Genomic DNA, 23,585 nt, shown 5'->3' on the forward strand with positions numbered 1-23,585 from the left:
CGCTTACCCACTGCTCTGAATGGAGCAACGTGAGTAGAGAGTTTGAAAGAGTAACTCAGGTATTGGTGAACAACGGATATAGCAACGCGGAAATAAACGCTGCTATAAGAAGACACTTGGACCGTTGGTATAATTCAGAACCTAGAACAGAAACCACAACACCCCCAATAAAATTATATTACAAATCAACCATGCACAGTGAACATATAAAAGAGGAAAGAATAATGAAAGAAATAATCCATAAAGGAGTAAAAAGCACTACTCCTAACCAAAACATAAACCTGATAATATTCTACAAAACCAAGAAGACTTCCGAACTCCTTATCAAAAACAGCCCGAAGCCGACGGAGAACCCTCTACAGCAGTCAAGCGTTGTATACATGTACACTTGCCCCCACGAAGGATGTAACCTTCAATGTAAGTACATAGGTATGACGTCGACCAAGCTGACGAGGCGTTTGACATGCCATCTTCAATCTGGTGCCCCTAGGAATCACATGAGACAAGCCCATGACATTACTCTAACAAGAGAAATGTTGAACAAGAATACTTGCATAATAGACAAAACCCAAGATTCAAGAAGATTACAAATTCTTGAGGCAATTCACATAAGAATAGAGCGACCTACCATGAACACCCAAATCACGGAACTATTTACTCTACCCACCATGAGAGTAAGGACAAGACAAGAACATATCGATGCCAACACAGAAGACAATGTCCAACATAACAGGCCAATTACACTGGATTAATATATATATATATATATTATACATAATATAAGAGGAGTATTGGAGTAATGGAGATGGAAACCTTTGCCTGTTACTGCTCTGTTGCCGGTGGTTTTATTTACTAATTTATTTATTTATTGGGTTGTGAGAGTACATAACACTGATGTCCAGACATTCTTGGAAAGCCACAAACACGCATAGCGCTATAAGCGACAAAGGAATGTGAGTTTTTTTCTTGATCGATTTTTCCTTATTTAGACACGAATTTGTGGTGCCAGAGATCGGGTAAACAGGTTACGGGTTTGCCCTTCGGGAGCAGGAATAGGGGATAGTGTAAACAATGTGAATGACATTACGGGTGGAAATGGAATGAAACCCGCTAGGTTATCAGTGCCGGTGGAAATGAAGTTGGACGAGTTAGGAGTGACGCACTGATACATAGGTTCAAGACAGTCATAGAATTAGTGAGGAGCAAGGGAGGGATTCTGAACATATGTGGCATTCTTCCAAAAAAGGGAATTGGAAGTGAATGGTTGTCTAGGGCACTTGATGTCAATTGCCGCCTGGACACATATTGCAAATCAAATGTAACATTGTCCATTGATAACTGGGAACACTTCTATGGAAGGATAGACATGTATGCTCAGGATGGGGTTCTTTTATCTAGGGCTAGGCTTGTTGCTGCTGCCAGTTCGTTAGAGTCTGTGTCAGTGGTTGGAGTGGTTTGTTTTGGTTTAAGCTGTTAGTTGATACTGTATGGGAATCGATCTAGGCAAAAGTTTCAATAGAAATGTATGTTGGAAAGGAAAACGTTTGGGTAAAAGGATCAGGGATAGAGAAAAGCCTGAAATAGCAATACCCTTAAGGTGTATTACACAAATAGTAAGAGTCCCATAAACAAAATAAATTATTTAAATGCTCTTTTCTATTGTTAAATAATGTAAAGAAGGGCCAATTGAACCCTTGTCTAACTTATTTAATGAATCATTAGAGTCAGACAGAGTACTAATAGCCCTGTAAGGTTACTAATGTGATTTCAATTTTTAAGAAAAGATATAGATCACTTGAGTTAAGCTATAGGAAAATTAACTTAACGTCTATTGTATAAAAACAAAGTTTTAATCGATAATTGCAAAAGCCAATCGTCTTTTGCACAATGAAATTACATTAATGTTATATATTACTGAGAAAATCAGTAGGAATAATGAAGAGGATTTGAACCTGTTCACTTGGTACTCCCAAGTATAAGGTAGCTTCACAACTTTTTTCCTCTCAGGATTCCTGAGGCTTCTTTCCATTTTAGTGTAAAGTCTGATGGCAGTATAAAAATATGAGAATATATATAATAGATTAAGTAGTATTTAACTTACTGCCAATGCAGCAGCCTCAAGTATAGACTGGTGCGTGATTTGTTGCAAAGATATAATGAAATAAAATGCTATATTGAAATATATTTATAACATTCCACCAAAGATTGTTACTAAACACCGTCATCCACCAGGTGAGGAAAGTAATGCTATTCGGTCTTTATCTTTCCTGCCCCGAGGCTAACTAGCTGGCCCAAGATGGTCCTAAGGATGCTTCTAAGGATGAAACAGAAGACCAGGAGAGCCAGGAGGACCACCAGGAGCACGTCCAGCATCAGGAACTCCAGCCAGGAGAGGTGGGCCGCGGGGTTCCTCAAGTGAGGTACCCCGGGGTGTCGGAGGACGTACTCCGTCCAGAACACCGCCAGTTCCCGGGGCGTGAGCATCTGGTCCCTCAGTGAGTGTGAAATCTTCGTCACGTTTTCTTTATACCTGAGCTCGAACACGAATATAAGTAATCAACAGCTACTACAAACAAAAGTATTAGCAATAATTAACCTGAGAATTAGCAGAAATTTAAGAAATCAACAACAATTACATAACTAAATTTAACCGAACCATGGGCAGAAATTTATCAATAACTTGTAGAGTCAATAAAATATACAATCCTGATTATAAGCAGAAATTAACGAACAACTGTTGCTGACAACGAAGTTAATTAACCTGATTATGAACAGAAATTTAAGTAATCAACAAATGTTGCAGAAAAAAGTAAAGTAACCACTACAGGTTATTTAAAACTACACAGCCTGCTTAAGGAATGTGTAACTCAGTGCAACACACCTGTTGCTGATATGAATACTGATTATTCAACTTATCTGTATCCGCATACAGCTAATGTATTTATCTATCTGTATTATGCAGCTAATTTAACTTCCTACACATTTTTGTTAAATTCTAATATTCTTAAGGTAAGTATAGATAGAGGCACGAGAGAGGCTTTAAAGGGTTCTACTATCTTGCCCTTCATGCTGGTAAAACGTGCACTTTATCAGGAAGTATATGGGAAAGTTTGATATGATTTTCTTGGCTTGAAACGACCAGCTTTAATAAAAATCTAAATATGTTTACCTGATCTACATATAACATATCACACAGAGTAAACAGAACAGTCTCACAGACGACTGACTTTGGGTTTGTGATAACATCAGTGAGGGCGCCGACGACCTTGTCCGGAGTGAGGGCGTCGTTCCAGGACAGCGTGAGACCCAGACCTTTGTCCCACACAAACTTGGCGTTCCTGGGCTGGTCGCTGAAGAGGGGCAGAACCAGCACGGGCTTGGCGTGGTAAACTGCCTCCTGCAGGCTCAGAAGGCCGCCGTGCGTGATGAACGCCTTCACACTATCTTGGGCTGGGATCACAAGTAGAATATTAATCATTAATATCAAGCGTCGAGTAACTACCAAAACGCATAATGTATTATCAGGTCAATAAAATAGTTTAAATGAACTTTTAGAGAGTTAATTTTTCTTTCCAAGTGATGAGGGAACGAATTAAAGTATTGACATGATACGTTCTAGAATCGAACCCTTTCGGGAATGTTGAATAATTTATGTCTACAATCATGACTGTTATATAAGATATAAATATATCTTTATATGCCAAACATATATATATATGAGAATATATAACCCAGCAGCATGACCAAGCCTTCCACCACAAGGCACTGCCTGAATAATATATCTAATTGCAACATTGTTTCTATACAGCTTTTGTATTCTATACGTTATTGCTATTTGTGTTCGTCTAATCAGATGTATACATGTTATGTTTAAATGTTTAAAATAGTGTGATTTATACTAAAAGAAGTTCTCAACATATTTCATAAAATTTATTTTGTAAAATAATATGTTCCTGATAATGCATATCCTCAGCAAATTATTGTATATTCAGGTTGGAATTATGAATACAAAATTACATTTATCAATCAATATTAATCGATCAATATTTCATAGAAAAACATACAACAATTCATCAACACAAACACATTTTTATAATCAATCCCTTTGATTTTGTAAAAAAATAGTTTTAATTACATTTGGCATCAGTGATCAAATATCATGATAATAGGAGGAAAAACATCATTATACAATGAAATTATCAGTGTCATACATAATATGCCAGTCACCAAAGGACATGTTAAGCTCACCAAGAATATCCTGCTGGGGAAGCCATTTTCTGACCAGCACATTGTCAGACAATCCCTCCAGCCGCCCGTCGTACTTCCAGATGACGCGTTGGGGCAGCCTGCGGAAGACCTCGACGAAGAGACCGACGTATTGGTCTGGCAGAGTATCGGTCTTGAAGACGGAGCCAAGACTGAAGTAAACGACCCCCGCCGACCCTGCGCCTGAGATCCACGAGTCCAGCTCCTGTAAGACAATGCTCTGTACCCAGGCTCTTATCAAGGTATCCCTTACGTGTTGACATAAGGTCGTAAGTGTTGACCCTATGTCAACACTTATGTCCAGTGTTGACATAAGAGCTATATGTCAACACTAGAACACGCCGTATGACGACACCAATACGCGCGATACAGCTTCACTAAGGAGAGTACGTGTGTTCACCTACGTGTAGACACGCTGCGTAAAACGCTATACTGACCCGAGGGAGAGAGTGACCTGGGCGGCAGTGCATGCCTCCCACGTCCACCTGTGAGGGCAGGAGAGGCAGGACGGGACCCATGGAGAAGTGCGTGTTGGCTAGAACCAGACTAACGTTCCTCTCCAGTTCGAGCAGCGGCGGCAGCCCCGGAAACTGTGCGGAGATCTGCGGATGGGGAGCAGACCTTCGCATTCGTATCATCTTTACTTCTCTAATCCTCTGCATCAACAACCATCTAATCCTCCATTGGAGGATTCCTCCAATGGAATAATTAATTGGACTCCTCCAATTAATCCTCCATTGGATCATCTAATCCTCTATTGCATCTACAGCCTCTACAGCCAGTAAGAGTTGTAATTATATTTTCACAATAATAATTTGGTATTTCGTTGATATATATATATATATATATATATATATATATATATATATATATATATATATATATATATATATATATATATATATATATATATGGCTGCATCGCTAATTGTATCATGAACGTTGAGCCTTGAGTCTGCTTTTGAGCCTGTTTTGATCATTTAAATGCTTCGCCACCAGCCAAGCAAAGAGCGGACAAAACATCTCACACAAAACATAACCTCAACGATATCTTAAGTTGTATATCAAAGTTATAAACGTTTTAATAACATAAAATATACCATTCAGGTTACGTTGTGTCTATAAATGTCTTACTTCTTTTTGCAGCTTAGGGATGACCTGCCAGTATCGCCAGTAAAAATCTAATCGCAAGCGTTGAACGAGCAGCGTGAGGCGGCCCCTCGCACGATCGAAATAGTTCGAATAGAGCTTGACGAAGTAGGCCGGGTTGAGGACGTTGCCCAGGATGGCACTCTGGCACAGATCCATGTCCCGAGTGGATAAGGTGATGAAGGGAATCTCGTGTAGAAATGGATAAACAATCTGTGGAGAGAGAGAGAGAGCGAGGGGGGGAAGGCAGTCATTAAGGTAATTCTCAGTCGAAAGTGGTAAGTCAGTGCAAATATTCAGCACTTGGCAGGGATATGCGGACATTGAGCTGGGATAGGGAACAAGAGCGTCCAACCGCTTGGGCCATCAGGAGAAAAGCCGACTTGCAACAGCCGAGGTCCTTGCTGCACCCACCAGACCAAATGTCTGGCAGCTATAGTTACGGTGATGAGATAGAGAGAGAGAGAGAGAGAGAGAGAGAGAGAGAGAGAGAGAGAGAGAGAGAGAGAGAGAGAGAGAGAGAGAGAGAGAGAGATAGAGAGATAGAGAGAGAGAGAGAGAGAGAGAGAGAGAGAGAGAGAGAGAGAGAGAGAGAGAGAGAGAGAGAGAGAGAGAGAGAGAGAGAGAGAGAGAGAGAGAAGGCGAGAGAGAGAGAGAGAGAGAGAGAGAGAGAGAGAGAGAGAGAGAGAGAGAGAGAGAGAGAGAGAGAGAGAGAGAGAGAGAGAGAGAGAGAGAGAGAGAGAGAGAGAGAGAAATAAAGTTGAACTTTACTTCTTTGCAACAAAATTAAAATAATAAACTCTTGGAAGATGAGGAAGTAGAAGAAGAAGAAGTAAAAGCAGAACATAAAACAAAGCGCTTAGCTGAAAAACCCCTTACTCAGCCCGTTAAGATGAACCAAATACGTGCATTGAAAAGAACTTACTTACCCCCTTTCTTCAGGAAACGGGTCGCGCACTTCGTAAAACAAGAAACAGGCAAGAATTACGAATGTCGTTAAACCAAAAACAATCAGAGTAACGAGCCTCTTTGAACAAGAAACAAGTACAGTACAGATAACTTCGTTCTTTGATTAACTAGCCTAGTTAATCAAATCCTAGTTATCCTAGTTAGCTAGCCATATTATATATATATATATATATATATATATATATATATATATATATATATATATATATATATATATATATATGCAGAAAAACCACATGTGAAAAATAGAGAATTCTTAACGCGTTTTCGGGTAATTCGTCTTCATCAGAGCAGGATAGAATGATTCATTCTACTTTGCTCTGATGAAGGAGAATTAGCCGAAAATGCGTTAAGCATTCTCTATTTTTCACATGTGGTTTTTCTGCATACTTGGATCAGTGTTTTTGTGATCATTGTTACATATATATATATATATATATATATATATATATATATATATATATTTAAAACGAACCTCGTCGAGCAAGAAATTAGCACAGATAACAAGCTTTGTTGAACAGGAAACAGGTACACACACAAATATAACGAATCTCGTTGAACAAAGAACTAATTACAGGCTCACCCACCTCGTTGTACCTCTGATTGATGATCACGAGGTCAAACTCCTTCCTCCTGTGGTAGAGATCCTTCACCACAGGAACCTGGTAAATCCTCTTGACCACAGTTAGGAGGATCTCGCCCAGCAACAAGAAAATCCCTATAGGATCATTTCTATCCTCGAAAAGGCTCCTGTTAAACATGCTTTCGATCGGGATCCCGTGATAAATCTCCTGGATGTTAGGATAGTCAACTAACTCCTGGTTGCTGGTAAGCATCACTACCTAAGAGAAGAGGGAAAAAAAGCAGACTGGTGAAATAATATATCAAAATGATATGCTCATCAGTGGTTAAAGATAACTATTATGTCTATAAGCACGAGTTATCATGAGCAAGAGCCTCGATTATATTTTTAGTTCCCTTATTAATACAGTTGAAAGAGTTGCAAATATATATATGAATCTATACAAAAAAATGACTGTCTGTCCTAAGTTGGTTACCAGACACTAGGGACTAGCCTCACCCAAATTTGCAGGGAGAGCGATCTGGGGTACGGGACGATCATAGGTTGCTCGGGGAAGGCCAAAATAAAATGCCTTAAGAAGAACTAGCAGTTATAAACACCCTCAGGCGTTTTTCAGGGGACCAAGAGAGAAACATTTAGTGTGATTTCAGTGAAGATTTTAGTAACCATAACAATATATTTTCTGAAAGACCCATGCAATTATTTTCAGTACTTATTAAAAATAAATCTTCTGAGAGAAGGGGGAGCGAGGGGTTGATGCAAGGGGCGGGGGGGGGGGGTGTTAACGGCTGCAAGGGGAGAGGAAGAGGGGAAAATCAGAAAAGAAAAAGAAAAAAAGATGAAAAGAAAACAAAAGAAAACCTGAGAGACTTATGCAGTTATTTCAGTGTTTCCTAATGATACATTTTCTGAGAGAAGGGAAGCCTATGGAAGACGGGGGGGGGGAGGAGTCCCGGGTGCAGCCGGTTACCAGTTCCATATTTTATAATGGAAATCTCTGTCTGTTCGAGATTGGAGAGTAGGCCGGGGTGGGTAGACAGGGGATGGCAGACAGGGGAGGGTAGACAGAAGAGGGTAGACAGAAGAGGGCAGACAGGGGAGGGTAGACAGGGGAGGGCATACAGAGGAGGGTAGACAGGGGAGGGAAGACAGGGGAGGGCAGACAGGGGGAGGGCAGACAGGGGAGGGCAGACAGGGGAGGGTAGACAGGGGAAGGCAGACAGGGGATGGTAGACAGGGGATGGTAGACAGGGGAAGGTAGACAGGGGAGGGTAGACAGGGGAGGGCAGACAGGGGAGGGCAGACAGGGGAGGGCAGACAGGGGAGGGTAGACAGGGGATGGCAGACAGGGGAGGGCAGACAGGGGAGGGCAGACTGGGGAGGGTAGACAGGAGATGGCAGACAGGGGAGGGCAGACTGGGGAAGGTAGACAGGAGATGGCAGACAGGGGAGGGTAGACAGGGGAGGGAAGACAGGGGAGGGCAGACAGGGGGAGGGCAGACAGGGGAGGGCAGACAGGGGAGGGTAGACAGGGGAAGGCAGACAGGGGATGGTAGACAGGGGATGGTAGACAGGGGAAGGTAGACAGGGGAGGGTAGACAGGGGAGGGCAGACAGGGGAGGGCAGACAGGGGAGGGCAGACAGGGGAGGGTAGACAGGGGATGGCAGACAGGGGAGGGCAGACAGGGGAGGGCAGACTGGGGAGGGTAGACAGGAGATGGCAGACAGGGGAGGGCAGACTGGGGAAGGTAGACAGGAGATGGCAGACAGGGGAGGGCAGACAGGGGAGGGCAGACAGGAGAGTGCAGACAGGGGAGGGCAGACAGGAGAGGGCAGACAGGGGAGGGCAAAGAGATGGCGGGTGAGCATGGGATAGGGGCGAGAGGGGGAGACAGGGGAGGGAAGATGAGAAGGAAGGAGGAAGAGTGGTAAAGAGGTGGAGGAAGATTGGTAAGAGGTGGGACTCTATCTATCTATCTTTCTATGCATCCGTCTATTTATCCGGCCATCCATCCATCTATCCATCAGTCCATCTATTTGTTTCTATCCATGCATTTAATTATATATTCATCCATCTATTTATGTTTCTGTCCGTACATGTATCTGTCCAGCTATCAATTCATGTGTCTTTTTCTTAATACATCCATGTATTGATCCATCTATTCATCCATCTATCCATTCTTTCGAATCTGTGGGTCGACCTTCAGTTTCCTATTGAAGGAGGAGGATGACGGTCAGAATTTAGTGTGCATGGGACTACAGCCCGAGTTTCAATAGCTTAAATGTTTTGTTATGTTTTTATTTCATTTTCAAGTTATTTTGGAAGGTGTTTTATTTTAAAGTTATTTTGGAAGGTGTTTTATTTTAAAGTTATTTTGGAAGGTGTTTTATTTTAAAGTTATTTTGGAAGGTGTTTTATTTTATTTTCAAGTTATTTTGGAAGGTGTTTTATTTTAAAGTTATTTTGGAAGGTGTTTTATTTTAAAAGTTATTTTGGAAGGTGTTTTATTTTAAAAGTTATTTAGGAAGGTGTTTTATTTTAAAAGTTATTTTGGAAGGTGTTTTATTTTATTTTCAAGTTATTTAGGAAGGTGTTTTGACACTATTTTGGTACTGCCAAAATGTTACTCCTGGCACACTGTTCCCTATTGAATTCTGCTGTTCTCGACTAGCCTATGTCCATCCCGTACCCCAGACCATTCCACTTGCAAATTTGGGTGAAGCTGTCTCCAGGTGTTTGGTTTCCAGCTTTGGACAGACGAACAAACATCCTCTTTTTAATAGTATAGATATATATATTTATCAATGAATTCAATTAGATTTTGAATGCTCTAACCACAGTATAATTGCAATTCTAGCTTATTAATACACTATTTTTCAGAGCCTTCATATATATTTAGTATTAATCAAACAAACCGACGTTGAATAAGTTACTTCATCAATGCATCAATGTTAAAACACTGAAACATTTAGGATAATGAATTACTGTCCAAGCTAATGAGGGCCCCACTGAATCACAAAGCTAATGAGGGCCCCACTGAATCATCAAGCTAATGAGGGCCCCACTGAATCACAAAGCTAATGAGGGCCCCACTGAATCACAAAGCTAATGAGGGCCCAACTTAATCACCAAGCTAATGAGGGCCCCACTGAATCATCAAGCTAATGAGGGCCCAACTGACTCATCAAGCTAATGAGGGCCCCACTGAATTACCAAGCTAATGAGGGCCCAACTGACTCATCAAGCTAATGAGGGCCCAACTGACTCATCAAGCTAATGAGGGCCCAACTGACTCACCAAGCTAATGAGAGCCCCACTGAATCATCAAGCTAATGAGGGCCCAACTGACTCATCAAGCTAATGAGGGCTCAACTGACTCATCAAGCTAATGAGGGCCCAACTGACTCACCAAGCTAATGAGGGCCCAACTGAATCACCAAGATAATGTGGGCAAAACTAAATGGACATTCAAATCAGGGCCCCACTGAATCGCCTTGGTAATGAAAGCCAAACTGCATCGCAAAGTTATCTAGTTGGGACCCCACTAGATAACGAATCTAATTAGGACCACCACCAAATAACGAATCTAATTAGAGCCCCACCAGATAACGAACTTATATAGGCCCTACTAGATAATGAATCTAATTAGGGCCCCACCAGATAATGATTCTAATTAGGTCCCCACCAGATAACGAATCTAATTAGGGCCCCACTAGATAACGAATCTAATTAGGGCCCCACTAGATAACGAATATAATTAGGGCCCACTAGATAACGAATCTAATTAGGGCCCCCACCAAATAACGAATGTAATTAGGTGCCCATTAGATAACGAATCTAATTATGGCCCCACCAGATAACGAATCTTTTAGGGCCCCCACTAGATAACGAATCTAATTAGGGCCCCACCGAATAACGAATCTAATTTGGGCCCCATTAGATAACGAATCTAATTATGGGCCCACCAGATAACGAAACTAATTATGTCCCCTCAAAATAACGAATCTAATTAGGGCCCCACCAGATAACGAATCTAATTAGGGCCCCCACTAGATAACGAATCTAATTAGGGCCCCCCCTAGATAACGAATCTAATTAGGGCCCCCACTAGATAACGAATCTAATTAGGGCCCCACTAGATAACTAATCTAATTAGAGCCCCCACTAGATAACGAATCTAATTAGGGCCCCACTAGGCAACGAATCTAATTAGAGCCCCACTAGGTAACGAATCTAATTACGGCCTCACTGGATTGCCAACATTATGAAGGTGCTCTCTGAATTGCAAAACTAATGAGGGAACCACTGGATCGCAATGCTAATGAGGGAACCACTGGATCGCAAACGTAATAACGACACAGTTGCTTTGGCAACCTAATGAGGTGCCCAATAAATCTCCAAGCCAATCAGAACCACATTTAATCACCAGCATAATGAGGTACTCTCATATTCGCCAGAATCATTGGCCAAAACTGAGGTCAAAGTCAACATGGCGCCTTACCTGATGGCCGCGGTCCGCCAGAGCCGTGGCCAGCGGCATGAACACATTTCTGTGGCTTATGCTGGCTATCGGAAGGAGCATGAGGATCCTGTAGGACCTGTGAGGGGGCGTGAGCACCCCGCCGGCGCCCCCTGCAGCCACCGCCAGCAGACACAAGATCGGCAGCTTCATCTTGGGGCAGGGAGATCAGGCAGGCACTGGTGGGAGGCGATGGGCGCGCTGGTATATGTGTGTGTATATATGTTATCGAGGTGGGCCTGATAGTAATGATGCTCAGGGAATTCTGTGGGGTGTCTAGGGTTGTTGTGGTGGTGGTGGTCTTGTAGGCGTCATGTATACACACGCACGCACGCATGCACAAAGCTAGGTGCTCCAGTGCTTAAGGGAGTATCTAAGCAACAGGAAACAGCGAGTAACTGTGAGGGGGGGGGGAGGGGGACATCAGAGTGGCGAGATGTCACCAGCGGAGTTCCACGGGGCTCTGTACTAGGACCCATCCTGTTTCTAATATATGTAAAATATTTTCCAGAGGGTATAGAATCAATCCTCTCAATGTTTGCTGAAGATGCAAAAATTATGAGAAGAATCAAATTAGATGAAGATAGAGACTACAGGACGACCTGGATAAACTAGAGAAATGGTCTAGAAAATGGCTACTAAAGTTCAACTCAGGAAAGTGTAAAGTAATGAAATTTGACGAAGGGAGCAGGAGGCTAAACACAAGGTACCATCTGGGAGGTGAAATCCTGCAAGAGTCAAATAGAGAGAAAGATCTGGGGGTTGATATCACACCGAACCTGTCCCCAGAAGCGCACACCAAAAGGATATCATCAGCGGCATATGCTAGAGGTGCCAACATAAGAACCGTCTTAAGAAACTTGTGTAAGGAATCGTTCAGGACCTTGGGTACCACTTATGTCAGACCAATCCTGGAGTACGCAGCTCCAGCCTGGATTCCATATCTAATTAAACACAAGACAAAGTTGCAGAAGATTCAGATGTACGCCACCAGACTGATCCCGGAACTGAGAGGTATGAGATACGAGGAAAGGCTACAAGAGCTAAACCTCACATCCCTGAAAGACAGAAGAATAAGGGAAGACATGATAACCCTCTACAAAATTCTTAGGGGAATTGACAGGGTGGACAAAGACAAACTATTTAGCACGGATGGAACACGAAGAAAGGGACACAGGTAGAAATTTAATACCCAGATGAGCCACAGAGACATTATAAAGATTCTTTTAGTGTTTAGTTAACAAATGGAATGCATTAGGTAGCGATGTGGTGGAGGCAGATTCCATACACAACTTCAACTGTAGATTTGATGGAGCCCAATAGGCTCAGGAATCTGTACACCAGTTGATTTATAGTTGAGAGGGGGGGGGGACCAAAGAGCCAAAACTCAACCCCCACAAGCACAACTTGGTGAGTACAACTAGGTGAGTACACACACACACAAACACACACACACACACACAAACACACACACACACACACACACACACACACACACACACACACACACACACACACACACACACACACACACACACACACACACACACACACACCTGGTAGCTGAGCGGACAGAGCGCAGTACTCGTAATTCTGTGGCCCGGGTTCGATTCCCGGACCAAGCAGAAACAAATGGGCAAAATTTCTTTCACCCTGATGTCCCTGCTATCTAGCAGTAAATAGGTACTTGGGAAGTCAGACAGCTGTTACGGAGCTGCTTCCCGGGTGTGTGTATGCCAGGAGAAAAAAAAAAGGAAAAATAAATTAGTAGGTTGTTAGTTACAGTTGACTGATTGACAGTTGAGAGGCGGGCCGAAAGAGCAGAGCTCAACCCTCGCAAGAACAACTAGGTGAATACACAAGGCCAGTATAGGAATAAGAGAAGACAGATTCTTCAACCAGAAAAGGTAAATGGCCTGGCAGTGGATATAACCCAAAATCAAGAAGTTAGATGTTAGAAGCCCACATTAGCAGAATAATATCAGCTGCATATGGCATACTGGCCACCATCCGTGTAGCCTTCAGAATCTTGGACAAAGCTGCTTTCCGGGCCCTATATACAGCAAAGGTGAGTCTCACTCCTGAATATGCATTAGTAGCCTGGAACCATTTCTTGAAAAAGGACAAGGGGACTCAAGAAATCATTCAAAGATTTGCAACAAGACTGGTTCCTGAGCTGAGAGGATTGAGCTATGAGGAAAGACTGAGAGAACTGGACCTTACCATACTGAAGGAAAGGGGAGATAGAGAGGACATAATAGGAACACGTAAGATTATAAAAGAAATTGACAAAATAGACAAAGAAGCTTTGATCAAAGCAAGAAACAGGGGGAACGAGGAGTCATAGATGTTTGGTGGAAACGCAAATGAGTCACAGAGACATTAGGAAGAAGTGTTGCAGTGTTAGAGTTGTCAATAAATGGAATAGATTTGATGGAGAAATCGTTTAAAGCTAATTCATCTGTCTGAAATTATATGTTCCAAATGATATCTGTCTTAAACGATATCTGTCTCAAACTGTATATCATAAAATATATACCTCTAGTGATATCTGTCATAGATGATACACGTGAGACTTACTGGATTGCCCTGTGCGTCTTTCGAGGGACGCTAAGCCCCGAAATCACCTCAAGATAACCTCTGTGTTAGCCGCCTTTTTTTTACTTATTTTGGTTCATTCTTCCAATACATTTTAATCCTTAGGACAAATATTAAATAATTATCGCATGATTTTAAACCGAATTATTATTATCTGGAGTTAATGCGCCTCCCGGGGAATTAGGTAAAATATATTATCCTCTTAATTTCACCTAGATTGCCTCCTGGTTTTCAGCATTTGGGTACGAAATTCTGATAAATGAAAGCGAGGGATTTTTTTAATCGTCTATCATTACAGAGTTCCGACTTCCTCGATTACAACCTTAACCTCAGTTCCTGTTGGCAAAGGTGTAACATTAGTTTCATAATTCACATTGGTTTAATCTTCAGATTTCATTATCCTTATCTGCAGGTCTTATCAGTTGATATTTGTCTGGTACTTCATATTGTGCTAATCTTCGGATTACGTCTCTCTAATCTTACCCTAATGTCCCTCGTCTCCAAGCTCCTGTTGGACTTTTCCAGTCGAAGCCAACGGCTGTATATATGGCGCTGTCAGCCATATATACATATGAAATTAACTCTTAAATTAGTTAAATTGCAGCAGGTCTGTCGGCCTGCATGAAGCAAGTCCTATTTATATAAAACCAAACTCATTCACATAGATATGTCTAACCTGCGCTTGAAGCAATCAAGTGATTCCACTTCTATTATGTCACCCGCTAATCTGTTCCACGGATCTACAAGGCTGAATAGACTTAAGCAGCCCTTGAATTAAACTCTGACCTCATTCTGATGTCATTCAGTGATCCATTATAAGTCTCTCTCAAACATATCTGAGGTATATAATAACTCTCACATCTGGTTTATCTCATTACGTCAAGAGACTAATTCATTATTTGTCAATTATTATTTTTTTAACCACTTGGACTGGACAGTAGAACGACGGTCTCGCTTCATGCAGGTCGGCGTTCAATCCCCGACCATTCAAGTTGTTGGTCACCATTCCTTCCCCTCGTCCCATCCCAAATCTTTAACCTGACCTCTTCCAAGTGGTATATAGTGGCTTGGCGCTTTCTCCTGATATTTCCCTTCCCCTCCCTTCCCTTCCCTTTAATAATTCCTGATTTAAAATATTAGTTTTATTTTGTTCCTCTAACACCACTGTCAAGTAAAATAAATCATCGTTATTACAACCACGTTTAGCTAAAGATAATAAAATAGATTTTAGAATTATCGACCTATGCGAGGCAGCTTCTATTTGCAACCATCCGTTCTTAATCATTCCGCGTTATCGTTTCTTGAAAACAAGTCTTCACTTAGTTCCATTAAAAACAATTGTCTTATATGTGGTTTTGCTCCTCGAGAGGAACTCACACTTATTTATTGTTTATTTTTGCTTTGCTTAATTGGCGAACGGTTTGATATATTTTGCTAGTTTCCAGGTCAGACTTTTGAGACTGTCCTTCCTAAGGCAATAAGTTAGAGCCCTGGAATTGATTACTCTAAACGAGCCAAGGACACTTGGAACACAAATATTAATTAATTTAGGTAATTTTTATATCTAATTTCAAGTATTTAAAAGTCATATTTTGTATGGCTGCGTGCAACACAAGGAGGTAAATACATAGTTTGGTAAGTTAACTGTTGAAGGAAGGAAGTGATCAAGACAAGTGTCCTCACAACTATTGCTGCCTGGCCTCATGTCCACACCTACACCTGGTGCCTGGCCTCATGTCCACACCTACACCTGCTGCCTGGCCTCATGTCCACACCTACACCTGGTGCCTGGCCTCATGTCCACACCTACACCTGGTGCCTGGCCTCATGTCCACACCTACACTTGCTGCCTGGCCTCATGTCCACACGTACCCCTGGTGCCTGGCCTCATGTCCACACCTACACCTGCTGCCTGGCCTCATGTCCACACCTACACTTGCTGCCTGGCCTCATGTCCACACCTACACCTGCTGCCTGGCCTCATGTTCCACGCCTAAACCTGCTGCCTGGCTTCATGTCCACACCTACACCTGCTGCCTGGCCTCATGTTCCACGCCTAAACCTGCTGCCTGGCCTCATGTCCACACCTACACTTGCTGCCTGGCCTCATGTCCACACCTGCACTTACTGCCTGGCCTCATGTCCACACCTACACTTGCTGCCTGGCCTCATGTCCACACCTACACTTGCTGCCTGGCCTCATGTCCACACCTACACTTGCTGCTTGGCCTCATGTCCACACCTACACTTGCTGCCTGGCCTCATGTCCACACCTGCACTTACTGCCTGGCCTCATGTCCACACCTACACTTGCTGCCTGGCCTCATGTCCACACCTACACTTGCTGCCTGGCCTCATGTCCACACCTATACCTGGTGCCTGGCCTCATGTCCACACCTACACTTAAATAAATAATTCACAAATAATTGATATCGTTTTATATGAAGTTAATCCCTCATCCAGCAGATTAGCTCTGTTCATAGGCGTTCATTGTAACACTGATAACTCCACCTTTCCTAGAAACATCACCGTGATTGCAGAGAAAATGTCCCCATGACATGGCTGAAACACATAACTAAACCCAAACATATTGCTTTTAATTACAGTGACAACGTTTCGGATCGTCTTAGACCTCTTCAGACTTGATAGAGGTTCGTGTAGGATTGAAACATCGTTACTTTTATATAATTCCAAATGTACGGAAGTGCGTGTTTGTTTATCAATGCTGGCTGGGTTTTGGAGTGGATATGGCTGGGTGTGTTGGCTGGGTCTTGGAGTGGATATTGCTGGGTGTGTTGGCTGGGTCTTGGAGTGGATATAGCTGGGTGTGTTGGTTGGGTCTTGGAGTGGATATGGCTGGGTGTGTTGGCTGGGTCTTGGAGTGGATATAGCTGGGTGTGTTGGTTGGGTCTTGGAGTGGATATGGCTGGGTGTGTTGGCTGGGTCTTGGAGTGGATATAGCTGGGTGTGTTGGCTGGGTCTTGGAGTGGATATAGCTGGGTGTGTTGGTTGGGTCTTGGAGTGGATATAGCTGGGTGTGTTGGTTGGGTCTTGGAGTGGATATGGCTGGGTGTGTTGGCTGGGTCTTGAAGTGGATATGGCTTGGTGTGTTGGCTGGGTCTTGGAGTGGATATGGCTGGGTGTGTTGGCTGGGTCTTGGAGTGGATATGGCTGAGTGTGTTGGCTGGGTCTTGGTGTGTTTATGGCTGAGTATGTTACCTGGGTCCTAATGTAGTTATGTATGAGTGTGTTGGCTGAGTGTTGGTGTGGTTATGTCTGAGTGTGTTGGCTGGGTGTTGGTGTGGTTATGTCTGAGTGTGTTGGCTGGGTGTTGGTGTGGTTATATCAGAGTATGTTGGCTGGGTCGTGATGTAGTTATGTCTGAGTGCGTTAGTTGGGTATTTTTCCTAGTGCGGTCATACCTAAAGTTCTTAGGATACAACTGAGGGATACGTAGTACAGTGTATTGTGAATACGCTTCTGTGAATAAATCATAGAGTCTTAAACACATACGTCTAGGTGAGTAATAATATTGTCATCACTGTTATCAGTGTAACTATTCATATTCTGAACGCTGTTGTCTTAATGAATCGTGATGTTTTGAATACATGGGCCTGAGTGAATATTGATGCCCTTTGCACCGTTTTCTAAGAGAGTCGTGATATTAATTCTCACCACAAGGGCCCCCAGCTTACTGACTCAACATGATAGTGTGTTTTTCCATAGAAAAGCAGCGTAGAGAGTCTACAAAATACCCTGAACGGACTACAGCATGTTATACATTGACGAAACAGCTAGTGATATGCAAGATCTCTTTGAATGTAGAGTCGCTGATTACCAACGTACCTGTGGATGAAACAATCGGCATGATAGCGGACAGAGTGTATCGTGATTCGGCTTGTACTCCTCTTGACATACCAGAAAACCTTCTAAGGAAACTACTCCAAGCCTGTACTAAAGAGGCACCCTTCTTGAGCCCAGATGGGCACATGTATAAGCTAGTAGATAGGGTCGCCATGGGTTCTCCCCTAGGTGTCCTGGTTGCAAACTTCTACATGGGTACCATAGAGCAGAGGGTCTTAGTTGACATGGACTTGAAACCCCGCTGTATACTGCAGGTATGTTGACGACATTTTTACACAGGTACCTGATGTCAGACGTCTGCAGGAGCTGAAGGAGGCATTTGAGCGGAATTCTGTGTTAAGTTTCACTTACAAGATGGAGAATGATGAGAAACTGCCTTTTCTAGATGTAACAGTCACGGAAAGGAACGGAGGCTTCCACACTGCAGTCAACACTAAGGAAACAAACATAGGAATGTGCCTAAATGCCAATAGTGGCTGCCCAGACAGGTACAAGAGGAGTGTTGTCAAAGCTTACGTCGATCTGACTCTCAGTCACAGCTCAGGATGGAAGCAAGGCGATGAAAAACTCTGTAGGGTAAGGCAGGTCCTAGTCAATAATGGCTTCTATAACGGTTTTGTTGAAGACATCATAACAAGAATGATGAAACGCCATGCAACCTCTGAAGAGTCAACTAACACAGCACTTGTACCCCCTAATAGACTATTTTACAGGAACTTCTTTTCGACGGCTCATAAAACGGATGAAAGTGTCCTAAAAGATATCATTAATAGGAAAGTTATCCCTGCAGACAAAAATCAGAAAAAATAATTGACAATTTACTACAAAAGAAAAAAACGGCCAATCTACTCATGAAAAACTCCCCAGACACCAAACAGAACGCCTTGGAGGAAACCAACGTCGTCTATGCCTTCACATGCCCACTTGGGACTGTAAGCCCCAAGGAACTCAGTATATAGGCAAGACAACAACGTCTCTTTCTAGTCGATTAACAATGCATAAACAACAGGGCTCATTCAAAGAACATATAATCTCTTCTCACAACCAGACCATCACCAGAGAAATCTTAACAAACAATACAAAAATCATCGATAGGTGCAGCGATAGCAGGCGGCTCGACATCAGCGAGGCACTATACATCAAAACGTCAACACCAGCAATCAACAGCCAATTAACACATAACTATTTTCTACCCACTTCAAGACCCCGAACCAACATAGGAGCAGCAAGAGAAAGAAAGGAACAATAGGCCTTCTGCAGTTACTTTCATTCTTATGCCTTTCATACCCAGTTAATACCCACCTCACCCAAAACAAATAGAGAGCATGATGTATGTTATGTGTAAATAAAGTCTTTGAAAATGTAAAAAGCCTTACGAAACGCTTTTAGGCGTCAGACCAAAAATAAAAGTGTAAATAAATAATTTGGAGAGTTAATATTTCAATTACCCTCGACAGTGAAGAAGAACGTAAGAAATATTGAGAAGATTCGTGTTAGAATTATTAATCTTACCCTTTCGGTCATATTCAACATATATATATATATATATATATATATATATATATATATATATATATATATATATATATATATATATATATATATATATATATATATATATAGAAGGGGTACCACCTCTGGTGCAGCCTAGAAGGGGGTACCACCTCTGGTGCACACACACACACACACACACACACTATATATATATATATATATATATATATATATATATATATATATATATATATATATATATATATATATTATATATATATATATATATATATATATATATATATATATATATATATATATATATATATATATATAATATTTATGAACGATGTTCCCTTCGGGAATCTTAATTTTAAGACGAATAGGAAACCAGGGATATACTAAACATCTTGTTTCAGATTCTTTACTTTAAAATGCATAACGTTTCGAATACTTCTCGTTTTCATCATCAGATCTAAAAGAAAAAACAGAAATCACAATCAAATAGCTGGTAAACAAAGAACTCATACTGAATATGATTGCCTATCAAAGAAAGAAAAATGATTAAAAAACAAAACACTTAAGCTTACTTAAAGTGATCAATACAAATAAAACTTATTAACTGTCACAGAGTAAAGCTAATTCAAAAATCCATTAAATTACAAGAAGAATTTTTTAACTACTAAAACAAACCATTGTATTAATCTTACTCGAAGTGATTAACAGGAGTGAAACTTGATAGCCAACACATAGATACTAAACACTATTAAAATATTCATATAATGACTACAAATCTACAAAAAATGTATATAAAATGCAAGCAGAATAAGCGACATTTATAAAGTACTAACCAAAATCTTATAAAAACTCAAATATTAAACAAATCTAAATACAAAAAATTGTAGTATAAATCCTAAATAAAAAGATTATACTAATGTACAATGTCAAGACTTAAAATAAGTAAGAAAAGGCAAAGACATGGTAAACTAAACAAAATTATAATAAAATTAAACTGCCAGAATGAACTATAAATCAAATTACAGGTCCCACTGTGCACTATACAGTGTACAATTGAACAGCTGAAAGGTTGCTATTTAACAGAGGCCGCAGCTCCTTTATATATAAGGATTCCATTACTCTCAAATCTGACTGGCCATTCATACAAGTGTCCAGAATTTTGAAATCAGATTCCAGCAGAGAATGATTAAACTCATAACAATGGTTTCTAATCTCCGAAAATGCTGGTTTAGACAATGGCAATCCAGTCCTAAAAGATACTACCCGGCGCTCAAGTACCCTAATCTTAAAGTTCCGGACGGAACTCCCGATATATCCAGCATTACAGCTGGAACAATTATACATATATACGACATTAGAGCACAGGGGGGTAGGCACTTTATCTTTAAATTTAAAATAAGAGCCTATGGTATTTGTGTTGACAAAAATAAATCTAAAGTCTACTTGAGGATAACAATGCTGTAACTAGTTTTTCTGTAAGGAGTCGTTTTAGGAGACTGTTGCAGCATTGTTATCCTCAAGTAGACTTTAGATTTATTTTTGTCAACACAAATACCATAGGCTCTTATTTTAAATTTAAAGATAAAGTGCCTACCCCCCTGTGCTCAAATGTCGTATATGTGTATAATTGTTCCAGCTGTAATGCTGGATATATCGGGAGTTCCATTCGGAACTTTAAGATTAGGATACTTGAGCGCCGGGGAGTATCTTTTAGGACTGGATTACCATTGTCTAAACCAGCATTTTCGGAGATTAGAAAACATTGTTATGAGTTTAATCATTCTCTGCTGGAATCTGATTTCAAAATTCTGGACACTTGTATGAATGGCCAGTCAGATTTGAGAGTAATGGAATCCTTATATATGAAGGAGCTGCGGCCTCTGTTAAATAGCAACCTTTCGGCAGTTCAATTGTACACTGTATAGTGCACAGTGGGACCTGTAATTTGATTTATAGTTCATTCTGGCAGTTTAATTTTATTATAATTTTGTTTAGTTTACCATGTTTTTGCCTTTTCTTACTTATTTTAAGTCTTGACATTGTACATTATTATAATCTTTTATTTAGAATATATAATACATTTTTTTGTATTTAGATTTGTTTAATATTTGAGTTTTTATAAGAATTTGGTTAGTACTTTATAAATGTCGCTTATTCTGCTTGCATTTTATATACATTTTTTGTAGATTTGTAGTCATTATATGAATATTTGTAATAGTGTTTAGTATCTATGTGTTGGCTATCAAGTTTCACTCCTGTTAATCACTTCGAGTAAGTTTAATACAATGGTTTGTTTTATTAGTTATAAAATTCCTCTTGTAATTTAATGGATTTTTGAATTAGTTTTAATCTATGTGACTTTAAAAGTTTTATTTGAATTGATCACTTTAAGTAAGCTTAAGTGTTTTGTTTTTTAATAATTTTCCTTTCTTTGATAGGCAATCATATTCAGTATGAGTTCTTTGTTTACCAGTTATTTGATTGTGATTTCTGTTTTTTCTTTTAGATCTGATGATGAATACGAGAAGTATTCGAAACGTTATGCATTTTAAAGTAAAGAATCTGAAACAAGATGTTCAGTATATCCCTGGTTTTCCCATTCATCTTATATATATATATATATATATATATATATATATATATATATAGTTGAATATGACCGAAAGAGTAAGATTAATTATTCTAACACGAATTTTCTCAATATTTCTTATGTTTTTTCTGCACTGTCGGTGGTTATAAAAATATCAATTCTCCAAAATTCATTTTTTAATTGACGCCTGAACGCGTTTCGTAATGCTTATTACATTTTCAATGACTTAATTTACACACAGATTCATCGAACTTATGCTCATTTTGGGTGAGGTGATATGGTACAAAGTTTTGGGTGAGGTAAACAAACTTATGACAAACACAAGACAGAACACGGAACAATGGGTATAAATTGGAAATGAGAACTGCAGAAGGCCTATTGGCCCATACATCCATATTGGTTCGGGGTTTTGAAGTGGGTAGAATATAGTTATGCATAAATTCGCTGTTGATTGCTGGTGTTGACTTTTTGATGTGTAGTGCCTCACTGATGTCGTGCCGCCTGCTATCATTGTACCTATCGATGATTTCTGTGTTGTTTGTTAAGATTTCTCTGGTGATATATATATATATATATATATATATATATATATATATATATATATATATATATATATATATATATATATATAAATATATATATATATATATAAATATATATATATATATCACTAAAAACTCTATTTGACCTGGCAAGGATTCGAACCCATGCCATGCAGGATCACCCCTAAACGTACACAGTACCGTGACCACCGCAACAATGACCTTCTGTCGTTACGATCAATGGTGCTGTGGTCACAGAACTGTGTACGTTTCGGGGTGATTCTGAACGGCATGGGTTCGAATCCTGGCTGGGGCAAACAAAGTATTTAGTGATCTATGGCTACCATCGAACCTTGAAGGTTCATTCTCAAGAGAGGAATGACAAGATATTGATTTGATTGATGAAGGTTAAGCCAGCCAAGAGTAGCCCGTAAATGATAGATGTTTGGAGTGAATGTTATCTTTGCTCGTGAGACGATATACTGTGTGCTGATTGATCATTTGAACCGTCAGTCCTTATTATGTGGCTGCTATCGCAAGGGGGGGGGGATACTGCTTGACAGTATTTATGAGTGTCCAGCTGTTGTTTATTGTTTTAGATTTAGCTACTTGGAACTAACATTTTCATGTAGCACGGGGTATAGTGAGCCCATAAATGGGTAGAAGTGATTATTGATGACGATTAAGGCACCCAAGAGGTGGCACGGGCATGAATAGCTCGTAAGTGGTAGATTTTTTTGAGTTAACGTGATCTTTGGCCGTGAAAAGATGTAGTGCACGCTCTGCTCGCATTTCAATCGTCAATCCTTACTATGTGGCTGCTATCGCGGGGAGAATACTGCTTGACAGTATTTATGAGGGTGTTCAGCTCCTGGGCACCTTTTTTTGACCAGAAGAGTGGCAGTGTGGACGGCTTAAGGGTGGTTACTGCAAGAGTCAGGGACCATTAAAACTCGCCTAATGCCGTTGGTTGCTTCACATTCCAGAATATCT

At 40.8% G+C, this 23,585-nt stretch overlaps 1 protein-coding gene across 1 annotated transcript; it reads right to left on the bottom strand.

Moving 5' to 3' along the window:
* Positions 1 to 1,829: 1,829 nt before the first annotated feature.
* LOC123769343 (UDP-glucosyltransferase 2) lies at positions 1,830 to 11,711 on the bottom strand. Its single transcript, XM_045760846.2, has 7 exons — positions 11,469 to 11,711; positions 6,971 to 7,225; positions 5,400 to 5,627; positions 4,704 to 4,868; positions 4,249 to 4,471; positions 3,228 to 3,450; positions 1,830 to 2,530 (listed from the first exon to the last, which is right to left on the bottom strand). The coding sequence occupies exons 1-7, from the start codon at positions 11,637 to 11,639 to the stop codon at positions 2,248 to 2,250; spliced, it is 1,548 nt and encodes a 515-aa protein (XP_045616802.2). The 5' UTR covers positions 11,640 to 11,711; the 3' UTR covers positions 1,830 to 2,247.
* Positions 11,712 to 23,585: the final 11,874 nt, after the last annotated feature.

The sequence above is a fragment of the Procambarus clarkii genome, chromosome 1 (genome assembly GCF_040958095.1).
Source record: "Procambarus clarkii isolate CNS0578487 chromosome 1, FALCON_Pclarkii_2.0, whole genome shotgun sequence".
NCBI classification, from domain to species: domain Eukaryota; kingdom Metazoa; phylum Arthropoda; class Malacostraca; order Decapoda; family Cambaridae; genus Procambarus; species Procambarus clarkii.

Excerpts from the sequence above, each read along its gene's own strand:
- LOC123769343 (XM_045760846.2), bottom strand. The coding sequence starts at position 11,639 with ATGAAGCTGCCGATCTTGTGTCTGCTGGCGGTGGCTGCAGGGGGCGCC. Across the intron at positions 7,226-11,468 it reads TGGCGGACCGCGGCCATCAG|GTAGTGATGCTTACCAGCAA; the intron begins GTAAGGCGCCAT and ends CTCTTCTCTTAG. Across the intron at positions 4,472-4,703 it reads CAGGTCACTCTCTCCCTCGG|GAGCTGGACTCGTGGATCTC; the intron begins GTCAGTATAGCG and ends ATTGTCTTACAG.